This window comes from Manihot esculenta, chromosome 1 (assembly GCF_001659605.2).
Source record: "Manihot esculenta cultivar AM560-2 chromosome 1, M.esculenta_v8, whole genome shotgun sequence".
In the NCBI taxonomy this organism is placed as follows: Eukaryota; Viridiplantae; Streptophyta; class Magnoliopsida; order Malpighiales; family Euphorbiaceae; genus Manihot; species Manihot esculenta.
In genome coordinates, this window is record NC_035161.2 from 23,469,780 (window position 1) to 23,489,687 (window position 19,908).

General features: G+C 43.3%; 1 protein-coding gene across 1 annotated transcript in view; it reads left to right on the plus strand.

Annotated features, from left to right (window-relative positions):
- The window catches only part of LOC110608954 (myosin-17-like), a 58,314-nt gene extending 39,633 nt beyond the window's left edge, over positions 1-18,681 (plus strand). The window contains exons 2-18 of the mRNA XM_043957057.1: positions 12,857-12,985; positions 13,672-13,849; positions 14,351-14,556; positions 14,716-14,835; positions 14,908-15,006; positions 15,087-15,308; positions 15,810-15,949; positions 16,323-16,440; positions 16,529-16,570; positions 16,652-16,732; positions 16,918-17,088; positions 17,218-17,373; positions 17,458-17,664; positions 17,907-18,044; positions 18,140-18,210; positions 18,346-18,445; positions 18,524-18,681. Of these exons, the coding sequence (XP_043812992.1) occupies positions 12,857-12,985; positions 13,672-13,849; positions 14,351-14,556; positions 14,716-14,835; positions 14,908-15,006; positions 15,087-15,308; positions 15,810-15,949; positions 16,323-16,440; positions 16,529-16,570; positions 16,652-16,732; positions 16,918-17,088; positions 17,218-17,373; positions 17,458-17,664; positions 17,907-18,044; positions 18,140-18,210; positions 18,346-18,445; positions 18,524-18,580 (2,235 nt within the window). The 3' untranslated portion in view covers positions 18,581-18,681. The remainder of the gene's footprint in view (positions 1-12,856; positions 12,986-13,671; positions 13,850-14,350; positions 14,557-14,715; positions 14,836-14,907; positions 15,007-15,086; positions 15,309-15,809; positions 15,950-16,322; positions 16,441-16,528; positions 16,571-16,651; positions 16,733-16,917; positions 17,089-17,217; positions 17,374-17,457; positions 17,665-17,906; positions 18,045-18,139; positions 18,211-18,345; positions 18,446-18,523) is intronic.
- The last annotated feature ends 1,227 nt before the right edge of the window (positions 18,682-19,908 follow it).

A 19,908-nucleotide genomic window follows, 5' to 3' on the forward strand; every position in this document is an offset into this window, starting at 1 on the left:
TCCAGCAGAATCTCTATTGGAATCCAGAATTTCTCGGATGTCGGAGCCTTCTAGAAGGGTAAAATAAAGGTTTTCTAAAATATTTATACATGTTTTATGGGTTTTACGAAGAAAGAAATTGAGTTTTGAAAGAAAAGACCAAGGAAGGAAAAAGCAAGGTTTGGCCGCCGAACCTCATGTTCGGCCGCCGAACATTGGCCTCTTGCGGAGGCATATTTGGCCCCCGAAGGTGGTCTGGCCAGCCACCTATAAAAGGCCCCTTTTCCAAAAATGGACGAGTTTTTTCTCTCTATTTTCGGGCATAGGTGAGATTTCGCCCTTCCATGGTCGATTTGTTGTTTTCCTTCAATCCCTTCAAGTTTTAATGAGTTTTTACTTGGTTTTGAAGATTTTTCAAGCTTGGAGACCCCCGGAGCTCGTTCCTCCACATCTCCAAGTTTGGGATCACATCTCCTCTCGATCTTCAAGAGGTAAGTGTAGATCCTTCTCTTCTTTCATGTTTTAAGTAAGTTTTAAGAATGGGTTAAGGGTTTTGATGCATGCTTTAGAGTAGGTGTAGAATGTTAGGGTTTATGTTAGTTATATGCTCAAATGTATGCTATGTGATGCTTGTTGGGGTATAGGCTAGTTTTATGCCCCTATATGCTTGAAAATATGTTTATGCATACTTTTGTGTGTGTTGGTGTGAGTTGAGAGGTTTTGGGGTGGCTGGATGTGCTTGTGAGGCTTGGGTTCTACCCTTTGGAAGAGCCCAGGTTCGGCCGCTGAAGCCAGTTTCGGCCGTCGAACCTGCCTGGAGGCAGCTTTAGGCCACCTAAACTCGCCCCCAAAAGTTTGGACTTTCGGCTCTGGAGGGGAGTTTCAGCCGCCGAGCCTGCCCCCGAAAGTGCCTGAGTTTCGGATCTGGAAGGACTTTCAGCCGCCGAATCCTGCCCCCGAAAGTGCATGACTTTCGGCTCTAGAGGGACCTTCGGCCGCCGAACCTGCCACCGAAAGTCCCCTATCCAGCCTTCCTTTGCCTGTTTTGCATGCATGTTTTATGATGTTTTAGGGGGTTTTTGGGGAGATGTTTAGAGTTGTGTTAGAGTATATTTGGTCCCTCATTTGAGTCCACCTGTGTAGGATCGGACTTGAGGAACCGAGGTGATCAGCAGTGAGATAGCTGCTTTAGAGTTAGTTCAGAGTCAGCTAGAGGTGAGTGGAACTAAACTAATCCTTTATTTCAAGAAAGCAAATGTTTTAAGCATGTTCATGCATCATGATATATAATAGGTTATTGGCATTAGAATTCACGAATATGACACATTGCATTATTCATTATGGGTGTGGATGGACAAAAAGACGACCCATTAGCCCTCTAGATTTTATGCTATGTAACAGAAGTCCTGAGGAGTCCCACCGTGGGCCGAGCATAAAGCTTATGTATGTAACAGAAGTCTTGAGGAGCTGCACCGAGGGTCGGGCACAGAGTAGAGGGATTTTTGGGTCAGTCCATCCATGATGTGAATTGTTTGTGTTGTGACACATTCATAAAAGCATATGTTTATTTTTATGTTTTTATAGTTCTGCTCACTGGGCTGTTGTAGCTCACCCTTCTCCCTTAGCCGCTAGGTTTGCAGGAGCTCAGGTAGCTATGGGAAAGCCAGCAGAGTTATGGCTATGTTATGTAATAGAGTTATAGTGGACATGTAATGTAATGTAATGTATTGTAATGTAAAGAAATGTATTGAGGATTAGTATTGTGCTTGGCCCTAATGTATAGAAATCCCTTTTTGTACATGATCTATATGAAATGTTTTAATGATAAGAAATGTTGAACCAAGCTTGATGTATGTTATGTTGACCCACTAGAGCATTTGATGAGGGCTCTAGTATGGGGTTTTATGTTTACAGTATGGTGCATGCACAGGTCAAGCTTGGTATATGTGAAAGTTTAAAGTTTTTATGCAAATGTATGATCATGTATGGGATTTATCAGGTATGACAGGATGTATAGTAGGCTTGCTACGGGTCCCGGCGATCTTAAGTCGATCTGGATCCTAGCGCCGGTAGCGGTCCGGTTTCCGGGTCGTTATAGAGTGGTATCAGAGCCCTAGGTTCATATGGTCGGACCTAGAGTGTGTCGGGCTCATAGATGTCATAGAAGGGCAAGCACAATAGGAAAAATCATGTCCACTAGGATAGGATATAGAGTCATGTCTTGATGATAATGTGAAATGCCATGACTATATGCATGTGCATTAATGATATGCTATGCATGATGTGGGTTCATGTGTTTCCACATGAACCATATGATGTTAATGTTTATGTGTTTTATGCTATGTTTCAGAAAACAGAATGCGAGGTACTCGTCGATCTGCACGATTGACTGGAGTCCCACCAGAGAATGAGGGCATGGATGCCCGTCCCCCTGCTTTGCCTAGGGCAAAGTCTAGCAGGTCCAGCAGGGAAGGGATATCAAGAGGCCCTAGAAGGTCTTTTGATGTGAACAGGAGGAGGACAGATCTGGGTAGAATGTCAGCTGATGTGAGGGAGGTAGAGGAGGATGATCAGAGAAGAGATGGTAGTTTGGGCATGAGTATGTCTGATGAGGGTATGGAAGAGTCTCAAGGACGCGCTCAGGCCTCGGGGTATGCTCACCCACCACAGTATCAGCCCTTTCCACAGGGTCCAGGGTATCCGATGGGGGGTACATCAGATTACTCTAGCTTTAACCCATATCCTACCTTCATGCCTTATCCTCCCTTTTACCCACCTTATCCACAGTACCTCATGTATCCACCCTCACCCTTCTACCCAAATCCAGCAAACCCTAACCCAGGGAATGCTGCACCTCCTCCACCACCAGCAAACCCATGGTCCCTGATATCCAAACACCTAAGCCTAGCTCATTTGTGGGGAGCAAGGTAAAGATGATTACAGATGAGTTGGGGGCAGATGATAGTAGAGCCATTCAGATGGCGGGGTTCACTTTGAAGTGCAAGAAAGCACGAGAGTGGTTTAAAAACTATGTTGACCCGAGGTTGGGAAGCTTATCCTGGGAGCAGTTTGCTAATGAATTCACAGGATGGGCTTTTCCTGATAGTTCCAGAGAGCTGAAGGTTGTAGAGTTTGAGCAGTTGAGGCAAACAGAGGATATGAGTGTAGATGAGTACACTGACAGGTTTCTAGAGTTGCTGCAATATGTGGGCCAGGCATATGACACAGATCAGAAGAAGGCGAGAAGGTATACCATGAGGCTCCACCCGAGGTATTCGTCCTTAATCCTGACAGCGGAGAAAGAGGACTTCCACACCATAGTGGATGTAGCACGAAAAATGGAGGCTAGTGCCATTATTCAGGGGACAGTTAAACAGCAAGTGGCACAACCCTCGGGTTCCAAGACCCCAGGTTCAGAGAAGTTCAACCTCTCTTCTTTGAGTGCAGCAGCTTCGGATAGCAAAAAGTGGGTCAGAGGCTCTAAAAAGCCGAAGAAGAATAAGTTCTGGAACCGGTTGAAGTTCGGTCTGGGATTAGGTGGTGGCTCGAGCTCAGGATCAGATGGTTCAGAGTGCTTGAGGTGCGGTAAACCGCACAAGGGAATTTGTCGGTTTGGGACAACAGCATATTACAGATGTGGTCAGAGGGACACATAGCACGGGAGTGTCCTAGAGCAGCTTTTATGGCACCGTCTCAGCAGACAGCTTCTGGTAGTGTGGCTCGGCCAGTAGCTCCAGCCATGACTCAGAGCAGTAGCAGAGGCAGAGAGAGAGGGGCAGCCTCTTCTTCAGCAGGTTCCCGGGGTGAAGGTCCATCAGCTCCAGCTCGGATCTTCACTATGACACAGTAGGAGGCAAACACGTCAAACACCATGGTGTCAGGTAATTTCATCATTGGTTGTTCAAATGTGTATGCTTTAATGGACCCTGGTGCATCTCATTTTTTTGTTGCTCCGAGAGCCGTAGATAGAGTGGGTTTGATAGTCTCTGGGTTAGAGTGTCCCCTTTGGGTCAGTGGACCCAAGTGTGATCCATCAGTGGCAGAGTCAGTCTGCCGGTATAGCCCAGTGTTTGTTGAGGGTAGATGCCTTTTAGCCGACCTTGTGGTTCTAGATTTGACTGATTTTGATGTCATTCTAGGGATAGATTGGCTATCTGCTCATGGTGCTACCTTGGACTGCAGAGACAAGGTAGTTAGGTTCAGAGATCAGGATGTGTCAGAGGTTGTCTTCAGAGGAGACAGGAGGGGTACACCTAGAGGTTTGATATCACCCCTACAGGCTCGTAGGTTGCTCAGGAGAGGTTGTCAGGGGTTTCTAGCTCATGTGAGAGAGCTGGATAGTTAGGTTAGGGAGCCCGCCTCAGTGCCCGTAGTCAAAGAGTTTCCAGATGTCTTCCCAGATGAGCTTCCAGGACTTCCACCTACTAGGGAGATAGAGTTTGAAATAGAAGTGATGCCTGGAACTAGACCCATCTCTATCCTTCCCTACAGGATGGCACCAGCAGAGTTGAAAGAGCTAAAGGAGCAGTTGCAAGAGTTAGTAGACAAGGGTTTCATCCGACCGAGTACCTCACCTTGGGGTGCTCCAGTGCTGTTTGTAAAGAAAAAGGATGGATCCTTAAGACTTTGCATCGACTACAGGCAGTTGAACAAAGTCACTACCAAGAATAAGTACCCTCTACCTAGGATCGACAATCTATTTGACTAGCTAGCAGGAGCAAGTTGTTTTTCCAAGATAGATCTGAGATCGGGGTACCACCAGCTAAGAATCAAAGAGAAAGATGTGCTGAAGACGGTGTTCAGGACCAGATATGGGCATTATGAGTTCCTAGTGATGTCGTTCGGGCTAACCAATGCCCCTGCAGCATTCATGGACCTCATGAATAGAGCTTTCAACCAGTATCTGGATCACTTTGTTATTGTCTTCATTGATGATATCTTAGTGTATTCCAGAGACGCAGAGGAGCATGCCCATTGTAACAGCCCGGCCCTTTTCGCACGGCACTGTTACCGCTCACAGCCCGTGACCTTCCTCTGAGCCCAGCCACTGTGAGCAGCTCTTAACATCCCTTCACCCTCACGGGTTCCAGGCAGGATTTGTCCCCTTGGGTTCTCGTCAAACGCATCCTTCCCCAAGTGGATTTGGCCCAAATTTCCCTTAGGAAATTAGGTCGCCTCCCCCACTGCTCGAACCCTTGACCTCCCACTTTAAGGGAATAGTCTGGTGAGAGTGAGTACCAGTTGTTCCATTTTCTGCAACAGCCCAGAAACCGATACCCCTCTGTAACGGCCCGAACCGCCACCGGCGCTAGGATCCAGATCGGCTTAAGGCCGCCGGGACCCGTAGCAAGCCAAACATACCTCCTATCACCTGGTCAAATCCCATACATGAACAAAACTTTAACATAAAAACTGAAACATAAAACCTAAAATCTGAACATACACCAAGCTTGATCCGTATGCTACAACGTAACTATGAACATAAACCTTCCCATGCTAGAGCCCTCATCAAATGCTCTGACTGGGTCAACATTACAGACATCAAGCCTGGTTCTCATCTCAACATAAAAACATTACATAACCATGCATCAACAGGGATTAACCAATCTATAGGGCCAAGCACACTCTAATCCAAAAACATTTACTCTCCTTTCAGTTACATACATTATCTTCTATTACATTACATCATCTTATATTACATGTCCACTTCTAAAACTACTAAACTGAAACATAAACAAAGCCTTAACTCTTGAGACTTCCCGATCAACTTCAAACCTGCAACACTGGGGTTAGGGGAGAGGGGTGAGCTAAAAAGCCCAGTGAGTAGAAACATAGAAAACAGTTCATTAATTACATGCTCTCATGAAATGCGTCATAACACAAAGAAATCACATAACTGTCTCTGGTCCGTCTCGGGGCTCATGCTATTCCCCACGGAATGTTTTTAGAGAGTTCCTTTTTGCTAGCATCCTTTACTCAGCCTTCGTGCATACCAGCCTCCCAAACCACACAAAACAACCCCAAACCTCACATACTCTCTCCCAAGCATGCATACACACTCCCACATGCATAAAGGGGCATAAACTAACTTAAAACCCCAACAATACATCCTAAAAGCATACATTGGCACAAAACCCACATAAATCCTAACATGCATATCCACCCATTTCTACCATTAAAACCTTCATAAAACTTCATAAAAACACTAGAGAAGTAAGGATCTACATTTACCTCTTGGAGATCGAGGGTGGTGTGATCCCTAACTCGGAGGTGTGGAGAATCCAAGCTCCAAAAGCCTCCAAAACTCCCAAAACTCCTTTTTAAGCTTTAAAGCTCTTCAAAACCAACATAAACTCATAAAAACGTGAAGGATTGAAGAAAAAGCATGAAAATGACTTAAGGAGGACATGAACACACCTGAGCACGAGAATGGGGAGAAAACTCGCCCATTTTCGGTCTGAGGCCTTTTATAGGCGACCGGCTGAGCCACATTCGGCGGCCAAACCAGCACCCTAAAGTCCCCCATGTTCGGCGGCCGAACTTGAGGTTCGGCAGCCGAACCTGGTTTCTGCCCAACTCAACTTTCGGAAGCCAAAAGTCCATCCGAAACCATCTCATGTTCGGCGGCCGAACATCACCTTCGGCGGCCGATCCTGGGTTCTTTCTCCTTGGCCTTTTCTCTTCAAAACTCAATTCATTTTCATTTAAAACCATGAAATCATGTGAAAACATTTTAGAAAACACATTTTACCCCTCTAGAAGCCTCTGGCATCTTCAGAATTCTAGATTCCAACGGAGATTCCGCCGGAAGGTAGGGATTCCGATGCCGGAATCTAGCCGGGTATTACATTCTTCCCCCCTTTAAGAACATTCGTCCCCGAATGTTCCACAACAAACAGGCATCTCAAATCATAACATCAATCATACTTAAACATGCAAGCAAACCAGCAAGCAAAACCTAAAACTCTCTCTCCTAAAAGAGAGACACAGACACTGCTAGAGTAAAACTCCAGGGTCTCCAAAAGAAACACCTTAGCAGTACCCAACCTACTCCTGAACTCCACTAGCTTCCGCTGCGCTACTCTGATCCTTACTCTTCTTTTCTCTTCTCATCTAACCTAACTGGCTTCTTCTCACTGCTAACCCAATCTAAGTCTAACTCTCACAGGTAGTGCCCGGATTTCCGACCTATCTTGGAAAACAAACAGCTCCTACTAGCTGTCCCCATAGATCATCCCTCCTTCATGGGAATACCTGCCCTTGGTAGTGACCTTGGTCAACTACTTACAGTTGTTACAAGGTCTCAAGGATTCATCCTTCGTTTCCCACAACAACACTGGAACACTCCAGGGCAAGGTACTAGGTCGGATAAGACCCTTGTCTACCAAGCCTCACCTCTATTCTGACAACTCTCAACTATAGATGCCATCCTATAGGGAAGGACAGAAATGGTTCTGCGTCCAGACACCACTCCTATACCCAACTCCATTTCCCTAACAGATGGTGAACCTGTCAACTAGCCGAGGAAAACATCTAAGAACTCTCTCTAACAACTGGCACTGAGGCTGGTTTCCCGACCCGACTGCTAAACTCTCACACAAGAGCTAGAACCCTCTGACAATTCCTCCTACGTACCCTACGAACCTGATAGGCTGACATCAAACCTCTAGGCATCCCTACACTGTGTCCTCTCAGAAGACTACCTCTGACCCATCCTGTCCTTTGAGCTGGACTACCTTGTCTCTGCAGACTCGGTAGCACCACAAGTAGAAAACCAATCCAACCCTAAACTGACGTCCAGACAGTCAAGTTTAAGACCTCAAAGTCGGGTGGAAGGCATCTACCCTCAACTGACACAGAACTAGACCGGCAGACTGACTCTGCCCCAGATGGATCACACGTGAGTCTACTGACCCAAAGAGAACACTCTAGCCCAAAAGCTATCAACTCAACCTCTCGACGGCTCCTAGAGCAACTAAAGAAAGAGAAAAACACCAGGGTTCACAAAACATACACATCAGAACATTCAAAAGTGAGCATACCTGGCACCACCATGTTCGATGTGTCTGCCTCTTGCTGAGCTTGGGTGAAGATCCGAGCTGGAGCTGACGGACCTTCTCCACGGAAACCTGAGGAATGAGGGGCTGACCCTCTTCCTCTGCCTCGACTACTATCCTGAAACACGGCTGGAGCTACTGGCTGAGACTGTACTAACCGGGGCACAGTAGGACACTCACGTGCTATGTGTCCTTCCTGTCCACACCTAAAACAAGCTGTCGTTCCAACCCGACAGACTCCTTTGTGCGGCCTTCCGCATCTCAAGCATCTTGAACTGCCTGAGCCAGAGCTCGAACCACCACCTAATCCCAGACTAGACTTCAACCGTCTCCACAACTTCTTCTTCTTCCCCCTCAGGGTTCTGCCCCACTTCTTGCTTTTTGTGGAGGCTATACTCAGAGTGGAGGGATCAATCCCTCCTGAACCTGAGATCCTGGAATCCTGAGTCTGAGCATCCTCCTGAGAATCTCCCATACCTTCTTCTGGCACTCTGATTCCCAAACTAACATCCCTTCTCTGAACCTCTAACTCTACTTCCCTCATACTAGCTGACATCCTTCTTGGAGCCATTCCTTCTCTGCTTGCATCAAAAGACCTTCCAGGGTCCCTTGATGTTCCCCATCTGCTGACTCCCCACGACTGCGCTCTTGGCAGAGCAGGGGGAAAGGTGTCCATACCTTCCCTCTCAGATGGAACTCCAGTCGATTCCACAGATCGACGAGCACCTCGCATTCTGGCTCCTCTGAAGAACAACACACAAGCAATCAAACAATCATTAGCATCATACGGTTCATATGAAAACACATGAACCTGCAACACATATAGCATATCATACATAACAGTAATGCTCATGCATAAAATCATGGCATTCCACGTCAGCATACAAGACATGACTCTACATCCTATCCTAGTGGACATGATTTCTCCTATTGTGCTTGCCCTTCTATGACCTCTAAGCTAACCTCTTTTCGATGTGCAACACACCGTACTCTCGAGGCCCAAAGCTCTGATACCATTCTGCAACAGCCCGGAAACCGATACCCCTCTGTAACGGCCCGAACCGCCACCGGCGCTAGGATCCAGATCGGCTTAAGGCCGCCGGGACCCGTAGCAAGCCAAACATACCTCCTATCACCTGGTCAAATCCCATACATGAACAAAACTTTAACATAAAAACTGAAACATAAAACCTAAAATCTGAACATACACCAAGCTTGATCCGTATGCTACAACGTAACTATGAACATAAACCTTCCCATGCTAGAGCCCTCATCAAATGCTCTGACTGGGTCAACATTACAGACATCAAGCCTGGTTCTCATCTCAACATAAAAACATTACATAACCATGCATCAACAGGGATTAACCAATCTATAGGGCCAAGCACACTCTAATCCAAAAACATTTACTCTCCTTTCAGTTACATACATTATCTTCTATTACATTACATCATCTTATATTACATGTCCACTTCTAAAACTACTAAACTGAAACATAAACAAAGCCTTAACTCTTGAGACTTCCCGATCAACTTCAAACCTGCAACACTGGGGTTAGGGGAGAGGGGTGAGCTAAAAAGCCCAGTGAGTAGAAACATAGAAAACAGTTCATTAATTACATGCTCTCATGAAATGCGTCATAACACAAAGAAATCACATAATTGTCTCTGGTCCGTCTCGGGGCTCATGCTATTCCCCACGGAATGTTTTTAGAGAGTTCCTTTTTGCTAGCATCCTTTACTCTCAAGGATCGGACATGACTTCAAAAATCCCTCTGTCGGTGCCCGGCTCCCCCAAAGGAGCTCGCATAGGCCTGTAACATACATGACAGGGTGCCCAGTCCACAGAGAGCTCACAAGGACTTTCCTACATGTACTTGTCCGGCTCTCGAAAGACTTACCCAAGACTCAATGACAGATATGGGCTATTGAAGTCGCCTTGGTCCAAACCTCCTGAAAACAACATCAAATAATGCAATGCGCCACATTCGTGAACTAGTGCAAACAACCTACTACATATAATCATGATGCATGAACATGCTTTAGGCATTATATTTCGTACATAAAAGATTAGGTTTAGTTCTACTCACCTCTTGGCAGACGCTGACTGACTCTGCAACTGCTAGCACTACTGGCCTCCTCGGTCTCTCGGGTCCGATCCTACACAGGTGGACTCGAATGAGGTGTCAAACACACTCTAAACAACTCATAAACATACCCCCAAAAACCCCCCTAAACATCACTAAAACATGCATAGGAAACACCCAAGAAACGGCTGGACAGGGCACTTTCGGCGGCACCTTCGGCGGCCGAACCCTCCCTCCAGAGACGAAACTCGGGCACCTTCGGCGGCACCTTCGGTGGCCGAAAGTCCCTCTCCAGAGACGAAAGTCAGGCACTTTCGGCGGCCGAATCCTTCCTTCGGCGGCCGAAAGTCTGCTTTCAAGCCAAAACTCAGCTTTCGGGGGCAAGGTTAGACGGCCAAACCATGCATCCATAGGCATGTTCGGCGGCCGAAACCACCTTCGGCGGCCGAACCTGAGTTCATCCAGAACTCAGCCTTCGTGCATACCAGCCTCCCAAACCACACAAAACAACCCCAAACCTCACATACTCTCTCCCAAGCATGCATACACACTCCCACATGCATAAAGGGGCATAAACTAACTTAAAACCCCAATAATACATCCTAAAAGCATACATTGGCACAAAACCCACATAAATCCTAACATGCATATCCACCCATTTCTACCATTAAAACCTTCATAAAACTTCATAAAAACACTAGAGAAGTAAGGATCTACATTTACCTCTTGGAGATCGAGGGTGGTGTGATCCCTAACTCGGAGGTGTGGAGAATCCAAGCTCCAAAAGCCTCCAAAACTCCCAAAACAACTTTTTAAGCTTTAAAGCTCTTCAAAACCAACATAAACTCATAAAAACGTGAAGGATTGAAGAAAAAGCATGAAAACGACTTAAGGAGGACATGAACACACCTGAGCACGAGAATGGGGAGAAAACTCGCCCATTTTCGGTCTGAGGCCTTTTATAGGCGACCGGCTGAGCCACATTCGGCGGCCAAACCAGCACCCTAAAGTCCCCCATGTTCGGCGGCCGAACTTGAGGTTCGGCAGCCGAACCTGGTTTCTGCCCAACTCAACTTTCGGAAGCCAAAAGTCCATCCGAAACCATCTCATGTTCGGCGGCCGAACATCACCTTCGGCGGCCGATCCTGGGTTCTTTCTCCTTGGCCTTTTCTCTTCAAAACTCAATTCATTTTCATTTAAAACCATGAAATCATGTGAAAACATTTTAGAAAACACATTTTACCCCTCTAGAAGCCTCTGGCATCTTCAGAATTCTAGATTCCAACGGAGATTCCGCCGGAAGGTAGGGATTCCGATGCCGGAATCTAGCCGGGTATTACACCCATCATCTGAGGATAGTTTTGCAGACCCTGAGGGAGCACGACTTGTATGCCAAGTTCTCCAAGTGTGAGTTCTGGTTGAGGAGCATTTCCTTCTTAGGACATGTCGTGTCAGAAAAGGGAATTAAAGTGGATCCCAAGAAGGTAGAGGCTATAGCCAACTAGCCTAGACCCACTTAAGTGATAGAGATTAAGAGCTTTCTGGGTTTGGCAGGTTACTACAGGAGGTTCGTTCATGACTTCTCTAGAATTGCCGCTCCTATGACCAGGTTGACCCAGAAGAATCAGAGGTTTGTGTGGTCTGATCAGTGCGAGGAAAGCTTTGAAGAGCTGAAGAAAAGGTTAACGTCAGCACCGGTGTTAGCTCTGCCTACCAGTAATGAAGACTTCACAGTGTTTTGTAATGCATCCCGTGTGGGACTAGGTTGTGTGTTGATGCAGAATGAGAGGGTAATTGCTTATGCTTCTAGGCAGCTGAAGAAGCATAGGTTGAATTATCCTACATATGATCTAGAGATGGCAGCTGTGATCTTTGCACTCAAGATGTGGAGGCATTACCTTTATGGGGTAAGATGTGAGATCTTCACAGATCATAAGGGCTTGCAGTACATCTTGAGTCAGAGAGAGTTGAATCTGAGGCAGAGGAGATGGGTGGAACTGCTTAGTGACTATGATTGCAAAATTCAGTACCATCCGGGTAAGGTGATAGAACATATTTTAGTCCATTTTATCTTGATATTATTGATGATTATTTACATGATTTCTGCTTAATTTAGTGCTCTTGACATTATTTTGCAGAAAATGGTGTAAAAGGACATTTTGGAGAAAATCCCCCTAAAACTGCCTTAATTGGAGCAAAGGAGTGCAAGCCTGCCAAGTTGAATTCAAGTGAAGCTAAATAAGGAAAGTTCTAAATAAGGAAAGTGGCAAAGAAGGAAAGAACATTTAGCCAAAGCAATTTGAAATTCAAATTTCAAATCTCCAAGTAGCCTCTTCCTTATTCAAGAAGCCAAGTCTCAAGTTGCCATATATGAAGAGCCAAATAAGAAAAGTATTTTGAAATTCAAATCTTCGAGATTCATATTCAAATTTTGAATTTCAAAATCCAGCTTATTAAGGATCACATGCTTGCCACCTCATACCTTGAACATTCAAAATTCAAATTACAAAGGAGGCTCCACCTTCCTTAATTGTGCATGGGCGGCAAGGAGAGTGTGAAGCCAAGTCTTGGGCACCTTGGGCAGAATCTTGAAGATAATTGGGCAGCAAACAAAGACCAAAAGACCCACTCTTGCACAAGCCACACATGCCCCACGTTTTTCCCTTCACACATGTGCGTGGATGGCACATCTTGGACCAAGGGCATTTTGGGAAGCCTCTAAAAATGTGGGCAGCCTCTTGAAACCCTAAGACAGAACCTTAGAACATATTTAAAGATCTCAAAGAGGCCATCCAAGGCAGATTGGGACAGCAACTCATCAACACACCATTCGGCCAAGGCTCTCCAAGGCTTCTCCACTTCGGTTCTTCATCTTCTTGCTTTCTTTTCTTTTATTTTCTGTTTTGGTTCAGCCATGAGTGGCTGAAACCTTTTATTCTAGTTGAAGATTGATTGAAACTAAAGTTATTTTATGGATTGTGAGATCTGAACATAAACTATTTGTCTTTGATTTGTTCAATATTCATACAATTTGGTGCTTGAATCTTTGATTACTTTGTTGTTTTGATCAAATTGGTCACTTGATTCTTGATTGCAAGGTAATTGATTGTTAGTTGGAATAATTTTTAGTCCATAATTGCTGGAATTATTCTAATATAAGAACACTTGGTAAAAACTAAGGAATTGTATGATCTAGCAACATCTCCATGCGTTTGGGTAACTGCAACCATCAATAGCTGATCACACCCACCGATCCAAATAGGTCTCCTCAGTAATTTTTTCATGCTCACTCAATGCTTATGATGTAACTGCTGTCAAATTCTGTGTGTGTGTGTCACCTATCACTATTTCACTAACTGTGGGCTTTTCTATTGGAAACCCATTGGCTAGAGCTACTTATAGGGGCTAGCCTGCCATTCCCTAATCCTATGTTTTTCACAACATGTCTAATATGTTGTTCATCTATAAATTTCTCATGTCTGTTGTATCTTGCCAATGGAATTTTTTATTCTCCAATATCAACCATTCACAAAATTGCTGGTCTCACAGATAGGCAAGACAAAGGTTTTCCTCAGAGCTGGTCAGATGGCTGAACTGGATGCAAGAAGAGCAGAGGTGCTTGGAAATGCAGCTAGAACAATTCAAAGACAAATCCGCACATATATCGCACGCAAGGAATTTATTGCATTACGGCAAACTGCTATTTTCCTGCAATCTCATTGCCGGGGTATTTTCTTAAGAACTTATTTTAAACCATTCTTGTCTTGTATCTTTTTACTTTTCAATAGTATCAGCCGTTCACCACTGCTGTGACATATAGTTATCTACATTATCTTCCAATGGCAAACTATAGATCTTCATATGTGCCTGTGAGGTTGTCTTGAATATGCAGCCAGCCATGTTGATGTGCATATATTTGTGCCTTTAGTGAGCCATTTACATTGGCTTTGTGTGTGTTTGTGAGGGAGATAGAAAGAGGGAGAAAGAGGGGAGGGGTTGGATAAACCATGCAAAAATAAACTCATATACTTTGAATAATTCATGAATACTATAACTTTGTCCAATTAATTTCAAAATGCAATATCTGTGATGCTAGATATTGCAAATATTCCCCCATCCTTTCCTACACCAGTTTCATGATTTCATATTGTAATACTGCTTTGCTATTTTTATACATTTAAATTCTGATCCAGATTTTAACCTTTTTGTTGTTTATGACTACAATCAGGTGTATTGGCTCGCAAAATATTCGAGCAGTTGCGAAGGGAAGCAGCAGCTTTGAAGATTCAGAGGAATTTCAAACGATATACTGCCAGGAAATCCTACTTGACTCTATACTTGTCTGCAGTCACATTGCAGACAGGCTTAAGGGCAATGACTGCTCGTGATGAATTCAGATTCAGAAAACAAACTAAAGCTGCAATTGCTATACAGGTCTTCTACACAACTGTTGTCATATTTGATTGTGATTAAGAAAGAAGCTATGGACTTCTAAACTTAGTTGCTATAATTGAAATTCAATTGATTTTCTTTTTCAATTTTGAAATTTATAAATTATTGCTTGTTTTTATTAATTCTGTTGGTGACCTTTAGGCACAATTGCGTCGCCATATAGCCTATTCTTATTATAAGAAGCTTCAAAGGGCTGCATTAACTTCTCAATGTGGCTGGAGGAGAAGGGTTGCTCGGAGAGAGCTTAGAAAGCTTAAAATGGTAGGCCAAATTCCTTAATGGGACTTTTTCAATTAGATCTTTGCGCATGGTAGTGATTAGATTATTTTTCAGGCTGCAAGGGAAACAGGTGCTCTTAAAGAAGCAAAAGACAAATTAGAGAAGCGTGTGGAAGAGCTGACATGGAGGTTGCAATTGGAGAAGAGATTGAGGGTATATTTTACTTTATGGAAATGCTAGTATGACAAACTCTTGTGCACCATCATCTCATTTTGTTTTGATTTGAATCACAGACTGATTTAGAAGAGGAAAAAGCCCAAGAAATTGCCAAGTTACAGGATGCTCTGCATGCAATGCAAATGCAAGTAGAAGAAGCAAATGCTAGAGTTATCAAAGAACGAGAGGCAGCCCGGAAAGCTATTGAAGAGGCACCTCCAGTCATTAAGGAGACCCCTGTTCTTGTCCAAGACACATTAAAGGTCGAACAGTTAATGGCTGAGGTACAGAGTTTGAAGGTATGCACTCAGACGTGGATTATCACTGTTCATGGTGTGTTACCCAAATGTCTACCACCTAATATCATTTCTGTATACAAGCATACTGATGTTCTTAACAAAATCATATAATCTGAAGGGATCTTATGAGAAACTTTATTAAGTGGCGAGTCTTCATTATTGGCAATGACTGAACTGTAATCAATTCAGTAACGGATGACTGCAGTTTCAAAGTTTCAAACAAAATTCAAACTTACTGTTGTTCCATATTTCCTGAAGTTCAATAGTTGTTTTGCTTTTTCTGCTTAAAGTACTGCATAAAATGCATTCCATTTCCAAGCTTTTTTTTTATGTATTATCAGGCGAGTTAATACCCAAGTTCATTAGCTTCTTTTTGTACTGGGTCAACCTATGAATAAACTAGTTTGCTTTGCATCAAAATTTTATATGGCACAAAAATTATTGATGGTAACTTTCCTTGATATTGTTTTTTATTCTTGTTGAATTTCTGTTGCTGTCCAGGCTTCACTGCTATCAGAAAGACAGGCAGCAGAAGAAGCAAGGAAAGCTTGTAAAGATGCTGATGCCAGAAACTCAGAACTGAGCAAGAAACTCATAGATTCACAGCAAAAGGTGGATCAACTTCAGGAATCAGTGCAGAGGTTTGTTAATGATTTGTGAAATGGAACAATGAATGTTAAAACCCTGCCGTATATTTTTTTTTTTATTGTTTCTTTTTATGTTTGATGCACCTTAGATGATTGACTTATGCAGGCATGCCTATTTAATTCAATGCAATTCTTCTCCTATCCTGTCTGGTTACTTGAGTTTGTACACAATTTCACCATTGTCATGGCAGCTTGTGTGTCTGCAAGTACATATTTCCTCATCATTTATGTTATAGCTTATGATTTTTATTTTATCCACATTTTGCATGTAAATATATGCTTGTTCTCTCTGTCTCTGCATAGATACATTCTTTTGCATTAGACATCCAAAGTTCTAAAAGAAGGTTCATTTGCATTTCATTTTCAGGTTAGAGGATAAACTTTCCAACTCAGAGTCAGAGAATCAAGTGCTTCGCCAGCAAGCACTTACCATTTCACCAACAGGGAAATCTTTATATGGGCGGCCAAAATCAATAATTTTACAGGTTGAATAGGATGTTGGTTACTTGTCCATGCCTTTTACATAAAAGCTTCTAGAAATTTATGTTTTTTTATTAAATTACACTATTACAGAGGAACCCAGAGAATGGAAATGTTGCAAATGGAGAACCAAAGGTAGCATCAGTAAGGGAACTTTTTTCTTTCTTCACTTAACATTATTTTAAATTACCTTTTATCATCTATTATGCGTTTCAGGATATGGTGGTTGCTGTATCAAATGTACGCGAACCTGAATCTGAGGAGAAACCACAGAAATCTCTCAATGAAAAGCAGCAGGTTAGTTGCTTTTATATGCTCGCAAATGACTTATTTAATTGATTGGTCAACTATCAAGGTAATAAGAATATGCATGGAAGAATGCGTAATAGTTTTTTCCTTATTTGAAGTGTTAAATTTGAGTGCCTCTGAAGTTCTTAATCTCTTTACTATTTTGTCTTCTGAAATCTGCTTTTCTGGTCCAGGAGAACCAGGATCTACTGATCAAGTGTATATCACAAAATTTGGGATTCTCAGGAGGCAAACCAGTTGCTGCTTGCATCATTTACAAATGTCTTCTTCACTGGAGGTCATTTGAAGTTGAAAGGACTAGTGTGTTTGACTGTATTATTCAAACAGTAGCTTCAGCTATAGAGGTAAGTTCCCATCAGAGATTAGTCTGCCTTTTTTTTAACTACATTCAGATAAACTCCTTGTCTTTGCATTTTGTTGTCAGCTCAAACAAGTTGTGAATATATGACGGATGTTTTTGCATTTTGTTGAAGGTCCCAGATAACAATGATATCTTAGCCTATTGGTTATCAAATTCATCCACATTGTTGCTGCTGCTCCAACACACACTCAAAGCAAGTGGGGCAGCTAGCTTGACACCACAACGGCGGAGAACAGCATCAGCTTCTCTCTTTGGGAGGATGTCTCAAGTTTTTATCTTTTCCTTTTCCCTAATCATATAAATTGTACCTTCTCCTTTTTCTTCATCTTCTGATTGTTTATATGGATTGTAGGGGCTACGGGCATCTCCTCAAAGTGCTGGACTCTCATTCCTTAATGGTCGAACACTTAGTAGACTGGATGATTTACGACAGGTTGAAGCCAAGTATCCAGCATTACTGTTTAAGCAACAGCTTACTGCCTTCCTTGAAAAGATATATGGAATGATAAGGGACAATTTGAAGAAAGAGATATCTCCATTGCTTGGTTTATGCATTCAGGTTGCTGCTTATTTACTTTGTGGAAATGCGCATGCTCTAACTACTGCTCTAGAGGGTTTTTTTTTGTTTTTTTTTTTGGGGGGGGGTGGGGGTGTTGGGGAATTACTGCTATAGAGGATGAGGAGGGGGAAAGGAAAGAACTAGAGATTAGGACAGCCATAGTGCCTTTTTTCTCAATGCACATGTTAATGTATGAGTTCTGGGGTTCACATTTGTTGATTATCTCGTGACCATGAGTGCAGGCACCAAGAACTTCCCGGGCTAGCTTAGTAAAAGGACGCTCTCAGGCTAACGCTGTTGCTCAGCAAGCTTTAATTGCTCATTGGCAAAGCATTGTGAAAAGCTTAAACAGTTGTTTGATGATAATGAAGGCAAACTATGTGAGTCATGACTTACATAATATTCTAATTCTTCATAGAGTGTCAACAACTAACAACTCCTTGAAGAAATGTCACTCTGATACGCCATTTTGCAGGTCCCTCCCTTCTTAATGCGTAAAGTTTTCACTCAAATATTCTCATTCATCAATGTTCAGTTGTTCAATAGGTACATGCAGTCAAAACCCATCTCCTCATGTCTCTTCTTGTCTTTGTTCATTCTTTTATTTAATGAAGTGACACTGCAAATGGGTTACCATTCTTGTGCAATTTACCAAGTTTCCTCTTTTTATACATTCTGCAGTCTTCTTTTGCGGCGTGAGTGTTGCTCATTCAGTAATGGAGAATATGTGAAAACAGGTTTGGCTGAATTAGAGCAGTGGTGCTATGAAGCAACCTCAGAAGTGAGCATTGAGCATTCTTCCTGGTTTTTATCCTCTATAGGCTTATCACATATCTACCTTACATGTTTTTCTCTTCAGTTTGTAGGCTCGGCATGGGATGAATTGAAGCATATAAGACAGTTAGTAATTGATTAGAGGACGTTCCCTAATTGATTTAATCATAAGGAGAGACATGGTGGTGAGAAGCGTTTTCCACCTCCATAACTAATCTATTGAATCGATCAAGAGAACATAAGTTTCAATGATCAATCCAAACAACCAAAGTGGATCCATCTCTTCAACTAGATCTTTCTCATATTGAATTTCTCTTTTATTTTAATTACTTGCTGATTTAATTGCTTTCAGTAGTTTGCTAATCAAATCAATCTCAAAACCCCCCTTTTTACTTTTATTGCACTTTACTTTTGTTCCGCTTTCAGTTACTTGCTTTCAGTTTCTCATTCAGTTTAATCTCTTGGTCTTGTTGAGAAAAATAGATAAGTTTACAATTCTCTGTGGATTCGATCCTTTACCACTATCTGCAGTTGTAAAATTGTTGATAACCGAAAAGGTTATTTTTGACCGGCTTCGACAACCGCGAGTCATAAGGCAAATGTTGTGGCAGATGCCCTAGGCCGGAAATCACTTGGCAGTCTATCCCATATTACAGCAGAGAGAAGACCGGTGGTGAGGGAATTCTACAAGCTCATTGATGAAGGGCTGCAATTGGAGTTGTCTAGTACAAGTGCTTTGATAGCTTAGATGAGAGTGACACCCGTGTTTCTGGAGCTGGTAGCTTAGAAACAGCATGAGGACCCAAAGTTAGTGAAAATTGCCAGGACTGTTCAGTCAGGCAAGAATGATGAGTTTAGATTTGACAACAAGGGGATCCTCCACTATGGGAACAGGTTATGTGTACCAGATTACGTGAGTCTGAAGGGAGGCATTACGAGAGAAGATCATAATGCTGGATACAGCGTTCACCCTGGAGCCACCAAAATGTATCGAGATCTGAAAAGAGTCTATTGGTGGCCAGCTATGAAGAGAGAAGTGGCACAGTTTCTGTCCGCCTGCGAAGTATGTCAGAGGGTGAAGCTGGAACATCAGAAGCCGGCTGGAATGCTCAATCCACTACCGATTCCAGAGTGGAAATGGGAGAATATAGCTATGGATTTTGTGGTGGGGTTACCGGCAACGCCGAACAGACTAGACTCCATATGGGTGATTGTTGATAGACTGACCAAATCTGCTCACTTCATCCCTATCAGGAGTGACTATTCTGTGGACAAGTTGGCACAGGTGTATGTGAAAGAAGTTGTCAGGTTGCATGGGGCTCCTGTTTCAATAGTGTCAGATAGGGGACCCCAGTTCACCTCCAGGTTTTGGCGGAGTCTGCAGAACGCTATGGGTACCAGGCTAGACTTTAGCACTGCTTTCCATCCACAGACTGATGGACAGTCAGAGAGGACCATCCAGACCATAAA